This window comes from Scyliorhinus torazame, chromosome 7 (genome assembly GCF_047496885.1).
Source record: "Scyliorhinus torazame isolate Kashiwa2021f chromosome 7, sScyTor2.1, whole genome shotgun sequence".
Taxonomy (NCBI): domain Eukaryota; kingdom Metazoa; phylum Chordata; class Chondrichthyes; order Carcharhiniformes; family Scyliorhinidae; genus Scyliorhinus; species Scyliorhinus torazame.
In genome coordinates, this window is record NC_092713.1 from 49,047,308 (window position 1) to 49,064,522 (window position 17,215).

Sequence of the window (17,215 nt, forward strand, 5' to 3'; positions counted from 1 at the left end):
CAGTAACCCCACCCAATTAAGGGCAATTTTGGACACTAAGGGGAATTTAACATGGCCAATCCACCTAACCTGCACATCTTTGGACTGTGGGAGGAAACCGGAGCACCCGGAAGAAACCCACGCGCACACGGGGAGGACGTGCAGACTCCGCACAGACAGTGACCCAAGCCGGGAATCGAACCTGGGACCCTGGAGCTGTGAAGCAATTGTGCTAATCACTATGCTACCGTGCTGCCCAGATGCTGTCAGACCTGCTGAGATTGTCCAACATTTTCTGTTTTTGTTTCAGATTCCAGCATCCGCAGTAATTTGCTTCTATCAAATTTAATTTTAGTGGCCAAAGTAATTTACAGACGCTTGTTCTGTTCATTACTGCACACTTCCAGAGGTATCAAGGCCAGTGCCATGAAAAATTAAGAAATTGGGACTCACTTTTCAATGTAAAATATGGAGACTGAAATTTTCCAAATAGTAATATTAATATAGAAAAGCCCAAAATGTATCTGAACCCGCTACTGTTCATGGGTTTAAAATTCTCTCTTTTAAAAAAAAAAAAAAAAAAAAAATCCTTTCACGGGATGCAGGCATCGTTGGCTTGGCTAGTATTTATTATCCTTCCTTCGTAAATGACTTTGGCAGTGAAAATGAAAGCAGAGAAACTTCAGATCAGCATATTGGGATTGTACTTAATATCTGACTTAAAATTATTGTACTGATTTTTAAATAAATAAGAATGGAAAGAGGAATCTAAATATAATAAAATAAAACCTAATCATAAGAGAGGCAATTCTGAAAATGGTTCGTATAATTAAAGTATTTGAGATGCTGGGACAGTAAAAAGATTAAAATTGTGTTGCAAAGCATTCTTTATGCTAATTTTAAACATTTTTAAAAATCATTCGGAAAAATATAAAAATACTTCCAAGAAACATAAAATAATAAATGTGATGTGAGTCTGTGAATCAGGCATTGGGTTAGCTTAGTTCAAGCAACATCATTTTTCTAATTCTGCTGTTTTAATTTCTCTCTTCTGTCAGAGAGAAGCTTCCAGTACATGTGGTGGTCGATCCTATCCTATCCTCTGTCTTAAGACCACATCAGAGAGAGGTGAGGTCAAGAATATTTTTGGTGCATAGCTGTTGATGTCTTTTATGGATGAGAAAATAATTCTTTATTGACTTATTGTGTCTGTTAACATAATTATTTGCACTATTTAAAAACAAGCAAAGACTCAAGTCTTTGGTGCCATCGTGTTATTGTCATTGGGCTGGCGATCCAGAGATCCAGGCTAGTGCAGAAACCTGGGGTTCTGGGTTCAAATCCTATTATGGCAGATGGTGAAATTTGAATTCAAAAAAAAAAGTAGAATTACAGGACTAACCATGTAACCACACGGCGAGATTGGGATCTGGGACGGAGCGGCGAGAGTGGGAACTGGGACGGAGCGGTGAGAGTGGGAACTGGGACGGAGCGGCGAGAGTGGGAACTGGGACGGAGCGGCGAGAGTGGGAACTGGGACGGAGCGGCGAGAGTAGGAACTGGGACGGAGCGGCGAGAGTGGGAACTGGGACGGAGCGGCGAGAGTGGGAACTGGGACGGAGCGGCGAGAGTGGGAACTGGGACGGAGCGGCGAGAGTGGGAACTGGGACGGAGCGGCGAGAGTGGGAGCTGGGACGGAGCGGCGAGAGTGGGAGCTGGGACGGAGCGGCGAGAGTGGGAGCTGGGACGGAGCGGCAAGAGTGGGCGCTGGGAGAGAGCGGCGAGAGTGGGAACTGGGAGAGAGCGGCGAGAGTGGGAACTGGGAGGGAGCGGCGAGAGTGGGAACTGGGACGGAGCGGCGAGAGTGGGAACTGGGACGGAGCGGCGAGAGTGGGAACTGGGACGGAGCGGCGAGAGTGGGAACTGGGACGGAGCGGCGAGAGTGGGAACTGGGACGGAGCGGCGAGAGTGGGAACTGGGACGGAGCGGCGAGAGTGGGAACTGGGACGGTGCGGCGAGAGTGGGAACTGGGACGGAGCGGCGAGAGTGGGAGCTGGGACGGAGCGGCGAGAGTGGGAGCTGGGACGGAGCGGCGAGAGTGGGCGCTGGGAGAGAGCGGCGAGAGTGGGAACTGGGAGGGAGCGGCGAGAGTGGGAACTGGGACGGAGCGGCGAGAGTGGGAACTGGGACGGAGCGGCGAGAGGGGAAACTGGAATGGAGCAGGAAATGGGGTAGAGTGGTGAGAGCAGGAACTGAGTTAGAGCAGAAACTTGCATCGAGCTGCGAGAGCAGAAATTAGGATGCCCGCTGATGGCCATTTAATCCCTGAAGGACACTTGATTTCTTTAGGCCTCCCCCACATAGCTGACAAGTGTTCTCCAATCAGGGTTGAGACCCCTGTTGACCCACAAGATCTAACCCTTGGTGACCTTTAATGTTGGAGAAGGAAGTTTCAAACTGCGGTATCACTGAGCTTTCGAAATGTATTGCACTTCAATGAATCTGCCTGTGGCTTCTTCAAACTGACACTATAGAAAGGTCCAGAGTAATAGTTTTTGCTCTCCTGCAGGGAGACGATAAATTAAGAGGTCCAGGTGGACCTTGAGTATGTGCCAGTATCCGTCTGTCAGCTGGTGGTAACAGTGATCGGACAGAATGTGTTCAATCCATAATCTAAGCCATAGAAGTTTGGTGGCACAGCGAGATGACCAGTGGGGTTTGGGTTGGGGGGGGGGGGTGGGTGGCGGTTGGGGTTGGTGGATATGGACGCGGAAAGAAAACATCCCAGAAACAACTCGACTGCTTGAATCTGAATATTCTATTCCTTTCTCGCTCTATTAAAAATGCTCATGGGGCAACCTGCTCATAGATTTCTGCTGCTGCAATTCATGACCTGGTCGCTGGTGGGTGTATCAGTGTAGAATGCGGTTGGCACTTTATATTTTTCCTCCCAGGGATTAAGGACCTGGCTCCCACTTTGTGCCTTCCATTAAGCAACATGACAGATTAGGATCTGATTAAGATCATGTACATTTTCACTTGAGATCCGCAAAAGGATTTACTGCCTCTGCCTAGTTTAAAGTAGCAAGTAAATTATGTGTCTTCTTCCAGGGTGTGAAGTTCATGTGGGACTGTGTGACAGGCCGACGTATTGTGGATGGCTTTGGCTGTATTATGGCAGATGAAATGGGATTGGGAAAAACATTGCAGTGCATTTCCCTGATGTGGACCCTCCTGCGACAAAGCCCAGATGTCAAGCCAGAGATTGAGAAAATCATTGTTGTGACTCCATCCAGTTTGGTGAAAAACTGGTACAATGAGGTGGAGAAGTGGCTGACAGGAAAGTTACAATCATTGACTATTGATGGAGGAACTAAGTCCGAGATTGACCAGAAACTGGGTAGGTAATTTTCTTCTTTTTTTTTTATCAGTCCGTGTTTGTCAATTTGGAATTGCTTGTAGCATCTTTACCTCCAAATTTGCAGATGATACAAAGTTGGATGGGAGGGTGAGCTGTGAGGAGGCTGCAGAGATGTTTCTGCGGGATTTGGACAGGCTGAGTGAGTGGGCACATGCACGGCAGATGCAGTATGATGTGGATAAATGTGAGGTCATCCACTTCGGTAGCAAAAATAGGAAGGCAGATTATTATTTGTGCGTAAATTGAGAAAGGTGGATACACAATGAGACCTTGGTGTCCTCGTGCATCAGGCGCTGTAAGTAAGCACGCAGGTACAGCAGGCAGTAAAGAAGGTAAATGGTACGCTGGCCTTCATAGCGAGACAATTTGAGTCTAGGAATAGGGGTATTTTACTGCAATTGTATAGGTCATTGGTGAGGCCACACCTGGAGTATTAGGTGCAGTTTTGGTGTCCTTATCTGAGGAAGGATGTTCTTGCTATGGAGGGAGTACAGCGAAGGTTTACTGGCTGATTCCTGGGATGGTGGGACTGTCCTATGAGGAGAGACTAAATTGGTTAGGATTATGAGGAGACACTAAATTGGTTTGGATTATATTTATTGGAGTTTAGAAGAGTGAGACGGAATCTCATAGAAACTTATAAAATTCTAACAGAATTAGACAGGGTAGATTCAGAAAGAATGTTCCTGATGGTGGGGGAGTCCAGAAATAGGGGTCATATTTTGAGGATAAGGGGTAAACCTTTTAGGACTGGGGTGAGGAGAAATGTCTTCACCCGGACGGTGGTGAATCTGTGGAATTCACTACCACAGAAAGTAGTTGAGGCCAAAACGTTGTGCAATTTCAAGAAGGAATTAGATGTAGCTCTTGGGACTAAAGGGATATGGGGGGAAGACAGGATAAGGGTATTGAACTTGATGATCAGCCATGATCATAATGAATGGCGGAGCAGGCTCGAGGGTCCGAATAGCCTCTTACTGCTTCTATTTTCTATGTTTCTGAGTCAGAAGGTTATAGTTTCAAACCCCAGGACTTGAACACTCAATTGGCTGGCATTCAAAGTACAGTACTGAGGGTTTGCTGTCTCTCGGGTAACGTGTTTAATCAATCCTAGGTAAGTGTCGAGGTGGATTTATCTTGAAAGTTGCAATGACAGGGTGGTACACTGGAAGATGAGATCCAATAGGCTGAAGAATTAGATAAAAAAGCTTCTATATTATAAACAGTAACTTTATTTAACAGTAATTTGACTAGAAGCCAAGATTGGTTAGACAGAATGAACTTGTGTTTGGTAGGTACTGACTGTACTGCACATTTGATGGAATTATTCTTGGCAATAGTGCAGGAAAATGTACAGTTGTAATTAAAAAGAAATGTATATGTTTAACACTAATTGTAAAATTTCAGGAGTGAGTGTTGCATTCCCCTATCAATGCACTCCTTATTCTAACTGTCAAATGAGTTCAGTCTGTTTGGAGACTAATTTTGGGCACATTTCTATCTCTTTTCAAGTTGTCAGCCTTGGCTTAGTGGTAGCACTGTCAACCTCTGTCCAAAGTTTCTGGATTCTTGAGACTTGTTCATAACCTAGGCTGACATTTCAGTGCAGATCTGTGGGAGCGTTTCACCTTTGGCGGTGCCATCTTTCAAATGAGATGTGAACTGAGCCCCTATCTGCTCTTTCAGAAACAATTGATGGAATTACTCAAAGACAGCACCGACGTCTCCGTGGTGGTGTCGCAAATATTTATTGTTTAGTTAAGGGGAATATTTGCTTTGGGGGGGGGGAGGAGGAGAAGAGTGGCGGTAGTGTGGTTCCAAGGCAGAAGAATTTACAGAGATGGCAAGGAGTAAAGCCATGCAATGGTTCAAACACCAGAATGAGAATGTTAAATTTGAGATGCCAGGAAATGGGGGCTGATATAGGACAGCAATGTCGATGAGGACATTCTCTCCATGTCTGCGTGGGTTTCACCCCCACAACCCAAAGATGTGCCGGTTAGGTGGATTGGCCACGCTAAATTGCCCCTTAATTGGGAAAAAAAGAATTGGGTACTCTAAATTTTTTTTTTTTTTAAACTGCCCCCACTGAAATGGCTTAGCAAGCCACTCAGTTCAAGGGTAAGTAGGGATGGGCAACAAATGCTGGCCCAGCCAGCGACGCCCACATCCCCAAGAGCGAATAAAAGAAAGTGAACAATTGACAACAAGTATAAGATGTTTTTAAGGATCTAGTGTCATACTGCAGGAAATTACTGATAAACCTCATAGTTTGAGAATTCCCAGACAGATCTCCACTGTAACTGGTGCTTTAGGCAGAATTTTAATGCTGACTGATTTATTTTATTCTCGTCCTTTTCCGCCTCGCGCAGCTACATTCATGAGCCAGCATGGGTTACGGATTCCAACTCCAATCCTGATCATTTCTTATGAGACATTCCGGCTACATGCCGACGTGCTTTGCAAGAGTGCTGTTGGCATGGTCATTTGTGATGAGGTAGGATTCTAAGTAATGTAGCTTAATCTCCCTGTTATTCTGCAATTTAACAATACTGCTGTTCTATGTGAAATCTGACCAAATTGGATGTGTTTGGTGTTTGACCAACTCCATTTGCTTCTATTTTGCCTATATGTGGTAGTAGATACTCGATTCACACGGTCACAAAATAATCACAGGCGGGTCAAGGCTTTTTGGCACACGTTAATTAATCCATCTATGGGATTTGATCCCCTAATTAATGCCCCTCCCATTGCTGCATTAAATTTGAATGATGTTAGGGTTTTTGCTTCTGCTGCTCTACCTGAAGTTAAAGCCTCACACTGATCACTCTTTGAATGAATCCGCAATTCCTAATCTTGGTTCTATAGTTAGGTTTTACTAGTTTGGACTCCTATCCCCTAGTTCTACTCCTACAGATTAATTTAAAGTAATAATCTGGGTTGAGGCTTTTTATACCCTCAACAATCCTATAAGTCTCTATGACTTTACTTTCAGAGGCATACACTCTAGTTGAAACATTGAGAATCTATAAAGGAGGCCAATCGACACTTTGTCTATTTAAAGCGGAATAAATAGCTTTGCAGCCTAATCCCAATTTCAGTAGTCCTGAAGGTTAGAGCATTTTCATGACATATCCAAGTATTTTTTAACTAAACAAAGATTTCTGCCTCTATCACTCCTTCAGAGTTTGTGTTCCAGATCCCCACCACTCACTGGTGAAAAAACCTTCTCAACTTCCCTCTAATCCTTCTGCCAGTTAGTTTAAGTCTGTGTCCCTTGGTTATTGAGCTCTCTTAAGGCAAACGGATCCTTTTCCAGTTTCCAGACCCCCTCATAACTTCATACACCGCAAAATTTTCTGCATGTATACACAACCTACTTAGGTTCTACATCTTGCCTGCAGAATTCAGCACACTGCGTATAAACGGATTAGTCGCTCATAACGTATGCCTCAGTATTGGTTCTTGTATAGTGTACAGCAAATCCTAATGTTTCATATAGGTCTGGCATGTCCTGCGTTGTGTGGGAGATACGCGTGTGTGATGCTGTAGATTTTGTAACCTGTGAACTCGCCATATCAGAAGGGCAGATATTTGAGATGAGCATACAAGGTGATGTTCAGGACCTCCCAAGGGATATGGTGCCTCTGTAATACTCTGCTGTACATGTGATATGCAGTCCTGTGTGAAATACATTTGACACCTACTCGGGTGCAATGTGTACTGTATAACTTTTTTAAACAAAACTTTAAAAAGGGCGGCACGGTAGCACAGTGTTAGCACTGTTGTTTCACAGCTCCAGGGTCCCAGGTTGGATTCCTGGCCTGGGTCGGTGTCTGTGTGGAGTCTGAACATTCTCCCCGTGTCTCTGCATGGGTTTCCTCCGGGTGCTCCGGTTTCCTCCCACAGCCCAAAGATGTGCAGGTTAGGTGGATTGGCCATGCTAAATTGCCCCTTAGTGTCCAAAAAAAAAGGTTAGGTGGGATAACTGGGTTACGGGGAGGGTGGCGTGTGGGCTTAAATAGGGCGCTCTTTCCTTGGGCTGGAGCAGACTCGATGAGCCAAATGGTCGCCTTCTGCACTGTAAATTCTATGATTCTGATTTTCACTGACGCCTTGAGTTCAATATTAATTTCTTCCATATTGCTGCAATTTTTAGAAATTAAAAACATATATATATAAACTCCCAAAAGAATTAAGCAAGTGAAAGCTTTCTAAAGTATTCCGTTCACATCACAGGGCCACAGGTTGAAGAATTCCGACAACCAGACATACCAGGCCCTGGACAATCTAAAGGCCAAGCGCCGTGTGTTGATCTCGGGGACTCCAATCCAGAATGACCTACTTGAGTACTTCAGCCTTGTACATTTTGTCAATGCTGGAATACTCGGTAAGTATTTGTTTCCATTGTGTGACCTGCACAGTTATGTTTTGGTTAAAATTGGACCTTTGCTGGCATTTAATGTAGCTACAGAGTTTTTTCTGGAACTAGTTGCTGATTGGATTCAAAAGATAAACCATCAGTTTCTGTACCTGAGTGCTACAAAGTACCCTAAAACCTGAAGATTCACCTCGTGTGGCTAAGGGTTAATTCTAAAGCAGACTAATAATGATTCTAACCTTTCTTAAGGGACTGCACAGGAATTTAAGAAGCGATTTGAATTGCCCATATTGAAGGGCCGTGACGCAGCTGCAAGTGAGAATGAAAGACAGCATGGTGAGGAGAAGCTAAAAGAATTGATTGGCATTGTGAACAGGTGAGGGAACATATATTTAAGAAAATAAATAATTGGCACGAGAATTACTGGTGTTATTCCGGAGTAATTCCTAAATTATCTTTTTTGTATTTGTTCTTGGGATGTGGGTGACAGGCAAGACAGTTATTGCTCATTCCTCTGAGGCGCAGGTGCTGGGGGAGTTGCAGTTCTTGTGGTTCTATAGTTCTTCCACAATGGTGTTAGGAAGTTCCCTCATTCAGCGCCAAAGAAGGAATGGCAATAAATATCCAAATATGAATGTTGTGTATCTTGAAAGGAGACTTGAGAGTTGGTGGTGCTCTTGTGATATTGCTGCTTTTGTTTTTGTCAATGATGGAGATCACAGGGGAGATAGGTGCACAGGTTTAAGATATAAAATGTGTCCAAATGTGTCTTGTATGCTTCATCTTGCAATATTCACTCTTCGTGTTTAAAAGTTCCTTCCTTGTTTATGTATGGATTACTCAATTGACAAGTTTAATCTGAGTTAACAAACATTTGTTTTATCTGGCATATCGCCCAAATCCTCATTTCAGGTGTTTAATTCGAAGAACATCAGATATTCTCTCCAAATACTTGCCGGTGAAGATTGAGCAGATTGTCTGCTGCAGGTAATATCACATTTAGTATTGCATGTGTTTGGTTATAATATGTCTGATTCAGATCCCTTAATGCAATACTAGTTGACCTACTGGTATCAGTTTAATTCCTTCACACTGATTCAGCATGCGTGAAGCAGGACACCGGATGATATACTCCTTATGTTCTACTGGCATGTGTAAGCCGTATGGTGAGGAGAGGGATAATGTGTTCTTTATTCTGTTGTGATACACAAGGGAACTCGACTCCACATGCAGTTTTGGCCACTGAATCAAGAAAGATGTATTGGCCTTGGAAGTTGTACAGCACAGATTCACTGGGGTGGTCCCACAGTTTTAAAGGGTTAAATTGTGAAGATAGGTTGCGTGCACACTCTGCTTGTATTCCTTTGCGTTGAGGAAGTGGAGGTCATATAATCAAGCTGTTTAAAATGATTCAGGGATTTGATAGAATAGATGTTGTGAAATTATTTCCCGTTGCCAGAGAATCTAGAACATGAGGACCATCCTCTTTAATTAGTTAGGCTATATAGGAGAGAAATCAGGAAACACTCCACCCAAAATTTGGACCATTCACCCCTCAAAAGTGGTGGATGCTGGGACAATTGAAGTGTTTAGGATTGATAATTTTTTGTTTGTTAAGGATATCAAAGTATATGGAACAAAAAAAGGTAAACGGAGTTGAGATACAGATCATCATGATTGATTGAATGGCAGAATAGTTTAGAGGGGCTGAATGGCCTGCTTCTGTTCCTCCCGTTGAACAAGATCAGGCCTGACTTGACTGCAAAATGCAATATTCTTTTTTTAAAAAATATGTTTATCAAAGTTTTTTAACACAATTTTTTCACCCTTACAAACAATAAACCCCCCCCCCCCTTGTAACAAAATAGAAAGAAAACGCACATAGCAAGATATATACATGGTAAAATGATATGTTACAAAGCTTTGTACACTGGCTCCCTCCCGTACATGCCAGTTTCCCAAATCTTTCATGTGTTCTCTTGTTCAAACACCCCGTAGGCAAACCCCCCTTCCCCCCCCCCCCCACCCCCTTCACAGGACATCCCCCCCCCCCCCCCCCCCCCAGGTTGCTGCTGCTGCTGACCGACCTTCCTCTAACGCTCCGCGAGATAGTCTAGGAACGGTTGCCACCGCCTGTAGAACCCCTGCGCAGACCCTCTCAAGGCAAACTTTATCCTCTCCAGCTTAATGAACCCTGCCATGCCATTTATCCAGGCCTCCACGCTGGGGGGCTTTGCCTCCTTCCACATTAGTAAGATCCTTCACTGGGCTACTAGGGACGCAAAGGCCAGAATGCCGGCCTCTTTTGCCTCCTGCATTCCCAGCTCGTCCACTACTCCAAATGTTGCTAGCCCCCAGCTTGGCTTGACCCGGACTTTCACCACCTGAGATATTGTTCCCGCCACTCTCCAGAACCCCTCCAGTGCCGGGCATGACCAAAACATATGGATATGGTTCGCCGGACTCCCTGAGCACCTTCCACATCTGTCCTCTACCCCAAAAAACCTACTCAACCTCGCCCCCGTCAAGTGCGCTCTGTGAACCACCTTAAATTGTATCAGGCTGAGCCTGGCACACGAGGAGGAGGAATTAACCCTACCGAGGGCATCAGCCCATAACCCCTCCTCAATCTGCTCCCCCAGCTCCTCCTCCCATTTACCCTTCAACTCTTCGACCAGCGCTTCCCCCTCTTTCATCTCCTGGTCTATTGCTGACACCTTGCCCTCCCCGACCCATACACCCGAGATCACCCTGTCTTGAATTTCCTGTGCCGGGAGCAACGGGAATTCCCTCACCTGCCGCCTCACAAACGCCCTCACCTGCATGTATCTAAAAGCATTTCCCGGGGGTATCTCAAACTTCTCCTCTAGTGCCCCTAGGCTCGCAAACGTCCCATCAATGAACAGGTCCCCCATTCTTCTAATCCCCGCCCGATGCCAGCTCTGAAACCCCCCGTCCATCCTCCCCGAGACAAACCGGTGATTACCCCTGATCGGGGACCACACCGAGGCTCCCATTGCACCCCTGTGCCGTCTCCACTGGCCCCAGATCTTTAGCGTTGCCGCCACCACCGGACTCGTGGTGTACTTTGATGGTGAGAGCGGCAGCGGTGCCGTCACCAGCGCCCCCAAGCTCGTTCCTTTACAGGACGCCATCTCCAACCTCTTCCATGCCGCCCCTTCTCCCTCCATCACCCACTTACGGATCATCGCCACATTTGCTGCCCAGTAGTAGCTCCCTAGGTTCGGCAGAGCCAACCCTCCTCGGTCCCTGCTGCGTTCCAGAAACCCTCTCTTTACCCTCGGGGTCCTATTCGCCCACACAAACCCCATAATACTACTGCCTACTCTCTTAAAAAAGGCCTTGGTGATCACGATGGGAAGGCACTGAAACACAAAAAGAAACCTCGGAAGGACCACCATTTTGACCGACTGCACTCTACCCGCTAGCGAGAGCGGTAACATGTCCCATCTTTTGAAGTCTTCCTCCATTTGATCCACCAACCTCGTCAGATTCAGTTTATGTAGGGCCCCCCAACTCCTGGCTATCTGGATCCCTAGGTACCGAAAGCTCCCCTCCGCCCTCCTCAGAGGTAGCTCGCCTATCCCCCTTTCTTGGTCCCCTGCCTGCACTACAAAAAGCTCACTCTTCCCTACATTGAGCTTATAGCCCGAAAACTCCCCAAACTCCCTTAAAGTCTGCATGACCTCCACCATCCCCTCCACTGGATCCGCCACATACAGCAACAGGTCATCCGCATAAAGCGACACTCGATGCTCTTCTCCCCCTCGGACCACCCCCCTCCATTCCCTAGACTCCCTCAATGATATGGCCAAGGGTTCAATCGCCAATGCAAACAACAGGGGGCACTCCTGCCTCGTCCCATGGTACAGCCGAAAATACTCCGACCTCCGCCGATTCGTCACCACACTCGCCACCGGGGATCTGTAAAGGAGCTTAACCCAACTAATAAACCCTCCCCCGAACCCAACCTACGCAGCACTTCCCAGAGGTACTCCCACTCTACTCGGTCAAAGGCCTTCTCCGCGTCCACAGCTGCCACTATCTCAGCCTCTCCCTCCACCGATGGCATCATTATCACGTTTAATAGCCGCCGCACATTGGTGTTCAGTTGCCTGCCCTTTACAAATCACGTCTGGTCCTCGTGGATCACCCCCGGGACACACTCCTCAATTCTCGTAGCCAGCACTTTTGCCAGCAACTTAGCATCCACGTTGAGGAGCGAGATCGGCCTGTACGATCCACATTGCAGTGGGTCCTTGTCCCGCTTTAGGATCAAAGAAATCGTCGCCTCCGACATTGTCGGGGGCAGGGTCCCTTCCTCCCTTGCCTCATTAAAGGTCCTCACTAGTAGCGGGGCCAACAGGTCTGCGTACTTCCTGTAGAACTCCACCGGGAATCCGTCCGGTCCCGGGGCCTTCCCCGCCTGCATGCTCCCCAAACCCTTGCTCAGCTCCTCCAACCCAATTGGTGCCCCCAAACCAGCCACCTCTTGCTCCTCCACCCTCGGGAATCTCAATTGGTCTAGGAATCGTCTCATCCCCTCTTCCCCCGCTGGGGGCTGGGATCTGTACAGCTCCTCATAGAAGGCCTTGAATGCCTCATTTATTTTTGTCGCACTCCGCACTGTGGCTCCCCTTCCATCCTTGACTCCCCCTATTTCCCTCGCTGCCATCCTCTTACGGAGCTGGTGTGCCAGCATCCGACTCGCCTTCTCCCCGTACTCGTAGGTCGTCCCCTGCGCCTTCCTCCACTGTGCCTCTGCCTTCCCTGTGGTCAACAGATCAAACTCCGTCTGGAGACGTCGCCTTTCCCCAAGTAATCCCTCCTCAGGGGCCTCTGCGTATCTCCTGTCCACTCTTAAACTCTCCCCCACTAACCTCTCCCTTTCCATGCCCTCTATCTTCTCCCTATGAGCCCTAATGGAGATTAGCTCTCCCCTGATCACCGCCTTCAGTGCCTCCCATACCACCCCCACCCGCACCTCCCCGTTGTCGTTGACCTCCAAGTACCTTTCGATGCACCCCCTCACCCTCCCACCCACCACCTCATCTGCCAGCAGTCCCACATCCAACCGCCACAGCGGGCGTGGGTCCCTCTCCTCTCCCAACTCCAGTTCTACCCAGTGCGGGGCGTGATCTGAAACGGCTATGGCCGAATACCCCGTTCCCTGCACTTTCGGGATCAGCGCCCTGCCCAGAACAAAAAAATCTATCCGGGAGTAGGCTTTGTGGACGTGGGAGAAAAAAGAAAATTCCCTGGCCTGCGGCCTGGCAAACCTCCACGGGTCCACTCCCCCCCCCCCCATCTGATCCATAAACCCCCTAAGCACCTTGGCCGCCGCCGGCCTCTTTCCAGTCCTTGATCTGGAGCGATCCAGTGCTGGGTCCAACACCGTATTGAAATCCCCGCCCATTATCAGGCCTCCTACCTCCAAGTCCGGAATGCGCCGCAACATGCGCTTCATGAATCCGGCATCATCCCAGTTCGGGGCGTATACATTTACCAATACCACCCACGTCCCCTGCAACTTACCGCTCACCATCACATATCGCCCTCCGTTGTCCACTACGATATTCTTGGCCTCAAACGACACCCGCTTCCCCACCAATATTGCCATCCCTCTATTCTTCGCGTCTAGCCCTGAATGGAATACCTGTCCTACCCACCCCTTTCTTAACCTGACCTGATCCGCCACCTTCAAATGTGTCTCTTGGAGCATGACCACATCTGCCTTCAGTCCCTTTAAGGGCGCGAACACTCGGGCCCTCTTTACCGGCCCATTCAGGCCCCTCACATTCCACGTTATCAGCCGGATTGGGCCCCCCCCCCCCCCCCCCCCCCCGCCGACTAGCCATCTCCTTTTCTAGGCCAGTCCCGTGTCCGCGCCACCCTCACCCTCCGATCCCCCAGCCGGGAGACCCCCACCCTGACCACCTCTTCTGTGTCCCATTCCCCTTAGCCCAGTGCAGCAGCAACCCCCCCCCCCCCCCCCCCACCTGCTAGACCCATGTCTAGCTTTTTTGCTCCCCCCATATCACTCCCGTAAGTCAGCTGACACCTGCTGACCCCGGCTTCCCCCGCTGTCCCATTGACCTCCCCGTGTGGGAATCTCCCAATCAGTGTGCGTTCCTCCAATCCCCCTCCCGTCTTTCTTCCCCAGCGCGGGAAAAAAAACGCGCTTTCCTAAGCCTACCCCGCCCCCTCTGGCGCAGCTCCTGTCGCGGCCTTGTCTCTTTTCCCCCATCGCAATCCCCCTCTCTCCCCCAGCCCATGTAACATTTCCTGCATGTGCTTAACACCCTATATACAACAAACATCGAACATCCCCCCCCCACCCTCACAAACCCTCAGTTTGAGTCCAACTTTTCGGTTTGAATAAAGGTCCACGCCTCTTCAGGCGTTTCAAAAAATGGTGCTGATCCTTGTATGTGACCCACAATCGCGCTGGCTGCAGCATTCCGAATCTTACTCCTTTCCGGTGCAACACCGCCTTGGCCCGGTTGAAACCCGCTCTCCTCTTTGCAACCTCCGTGCTCCAGTCCGGGTATATTCGGATCTCCGCATTGTCCCATCTGCTGCTCCGCTCCTTCTTGGCCCATTTCAAGACCCTCTCTCTGTCGGTGAAACCTCACCACAATTGCCCTTGGCGGCTCGTTAGCCTTGGGCCTCCTCGCCAGCACCCGGTGTGCCCCATCCAGCTCCAGAGGCCTCGAAAGGGCCTCCGCGCCCATCATCGCCTCGAGCATCGTGCTCGCATATGCCCCGGCATCGGCTCCCTCCACTCCTTCAGGGAGACCCAGGATCCGCAAGTTCTTTCTCCCTGACCTGTTCTCCAGGTCTTCGAATCTTCCCGCCCACCTCTTATGCAGCGCCTCGTGCTCCTCCACTCTCACCACCAGGCCTAAGATCTCGTCCTCATTCTCACTGACTCTTTTCTGCACCTCCTGGATCTTTACCTCGTGGGCCTTCTGGGTCATCCCTAGTCCTTCAATCGCCGACAACATAGGCGCCAGCATCTCCTTCCGCAGCTCCTCGAAGCAGCGCTTGATGAACTCCTGCAGCTCAGGCCCGCATTCCGCTTTGTCCCTGGCCGCCGCCATTTTGATTTTTTTCCCTCGCTTCTCCCGCTGCTCCAATGCCGTTTTTTTGGCCATTTCACTTCTGGTCCGGTCCATAAAAGGTGAAGGGGGACCTTGCTCTTCCCTTCCCCACGGATCGTCGTCAAAAAAATTCCCGTTGGGGCTCCTCTAAAGTGCCCGAAAGTCCATGATAGCGGGAGCTGCCGAATCATGCGGCTTAGCTCTCCATAGCCGCAACCGGAAGTCTGCAATATTTATTCTTTACTGGTAAATAGGAACAGTCTTGCGGTGAGTACTGATGCTTGGAAATAATGTATTCTTAAAAGGCACAGCTGCTCCAGTGCAATTTTTTCTGAAATCTTTCCAATAATTTCTATTCCCTGAGTATCAAGGCAATACTTATGTTGAAGGGAGGATAAAGGTAATTTAAGGAAACTCAGCTCTGCCAATATGACTATTATGCGAATTGTAAAGGCTTCTGCTGTCATTATTAATAATCACATTCATTACTCGTTTTGGTTTAGCTCTGCGTGATATTTTTTAAATCAAATAATATATAACTAATATGACCTGGGCAACTACAAATCAATTACCCTTGTCCAATTAAATATATTTATGTCCACCTTAAGCCGATAGATGCTTCTGTCATTGGAGCCTGTTTCTTTCGAACACTCTTGCATCCTGCAGGGAAGGGTAAGAAAATTAAGTGGACCTGCCTTACTGCCCCCATGTACTCCTATAATTTTAGTTAAACTTCTGCCTCTTTTCTTCAGACTGACGACTCTGCAGTCAGAGTTGTACAAACTGTTCTTAAAACAAGCCAAACCAGCAGTAGAAATGGAACAATCTCACAGTGGGAAGATGAGCGTCTCTTCTCTATCTTCAATTACTTCACTGAAAAAACTTTGTAACCGTGAGTAGTAAATTGATTGGATTTGGATTCGTCATTTTTCTGTTTTAATGTCTGAAAATCCAGATTTCTGAAAGAGAAATTTCATACTTCAATTCATTGCCACTGTACTAATGAATTTTTAAAAAATTCATTTTCTTTTTATTGAGAAGGTATAAAAGAGGTTTAACTGACTCCAACTATAATTTTAGAAGTCTGAATTTTGTACTGGGTTGAGGGAAAGACAGAATGTCAGTTTTGAAATCCTCAGAAAGAACTAATTATAGTAGGGAACATTGCATAGAATATTGGTGTGACACGGTGACACAGTGGTTAGCACTGCTGCCTCACAGCGCCAGGGACCCGGGTTCAATTCCAGCCTTGGGTGACTGTGCAGTTTTCACATTCTCCCCGTGGCTGGGTAGGTTTCCTCCAGGGTCAAAGATGTGCAGGTTAGGTGGATTGACCATGCAAAAATTGCCCCTTATTGTCCAAAGATGTGCAGGTTAGGTGGGGTTACAGGGATACGGCAGGGGAGTGGACCAAGGTAGAGTGTTCTTTCAGAGGTTTGCCACAAACTTGATGGGCTGATTTGCCACTTTCTGCATTGTAGGAATTCTATGGTTTTTACATGAGGTGTAGGAAAAGCAGGTAGAATGGCATAGCAGCTTGGCAGGAATGAGGGTTCAAAGGAGCACTAATCATTGTGGTGGTAGTGAAATTACCCGGGTTTGTCATGGACTTTGCTCATTTTTCATGTAGCAAGGTCTGGTTTGCAGGTGCTAAGACTCATAGCTGAGGCACTAAGTGAGGTTAATGGGACAGAGTCAAGGGAACAAACCTGCTGTACATCTTCTGGCAACCAGCTGTATCACAAAGGCCTGGGGGAGTAGCTTGCCTCAGAGGTTGAAAGAATCCAAAGAATGAGAGAAAAGATCAACTAAAAGTAAACTACAGAAGTCGAGGTGCAATTTATTACACTGCGGAGGAAGTAGATCAAAAATGAATAATTCCTTTTATGTGCAGTGTTTTTCCTAATGCTTTGTTTCTTTTCTGCGCAGACCCGACATTGATCTATGAGAAGTGTGTGGAAGGTGAAGAAGGATTTCAGGGAGCACTCGATCTCTTTCCATCAGGATACAGCACAAAATCTGTGGAACCTCAGTTGTCTGGTAAAGCTTTAAGTCAATGCCTATAAAATTTAGGTATGGATAAAATCCCTTTCTGAACTCAGAAACTGGAAGAAACGTCACATAACTTTAGCAGCAACATTTCCAGATTTGGATTTGCATGTAAAGAACCACCTCCAATTACTGTCTAGAAGAAAGGTTGCTTGGGGCAAGGTGCCTGCAGGTGCCCAGAATCCAGACAGCCAATCTGAAATGGTGTTTATTCCTTCCATTTACTGAGTGCAATAAGGCAGCAGCTGCTCTCCCTGGCAT

The 17,215-nt window shown here is 47.6% G+C and overlaps 1 protein-coding gene across 1 annotated transcript in view; it reads left to right on the forward strand.

Moving 5' to 3' along the window:
- rad54l (RAD54 like) overlaps positions 1-17,215 on the forward strand; it is a 52,990-nt gene that overhangs the window by 14,758 nt on the left and 21,017 nt on the right. The window contains exons 7-14 of the mRNA XM_072510656.1: positions 1,038-1,107; positions 3,091-3,379; positions 5,773-5,897; positions 7,640-7,790; positions 8,031-8,157; positions 8,694-8,768; positions 15,658-15,797; positions 16,835-16,945. Of these exons, the coding sequence (XP_072366757.1) occupies positions 1,038-1,107; positions 3,091-3,379; positions 5,773-5,897; positions 7,640-7,790; positions 8,031-8,157; positions 8,694-8,768; positions 15,658-15,797; positions 16,835-16,945 (1,088 nt within the window). The remainder of the gene's footprint in view (positions 1-1,037; positions 1,108-3,090; positions 3,380-5,772; positions 5,898-7,639; positions 7,791-8,030; positions 8,158-8,693; positions 8,769-15,657; positions 15,798-16,834; positions 16,946-17,215) is intronic.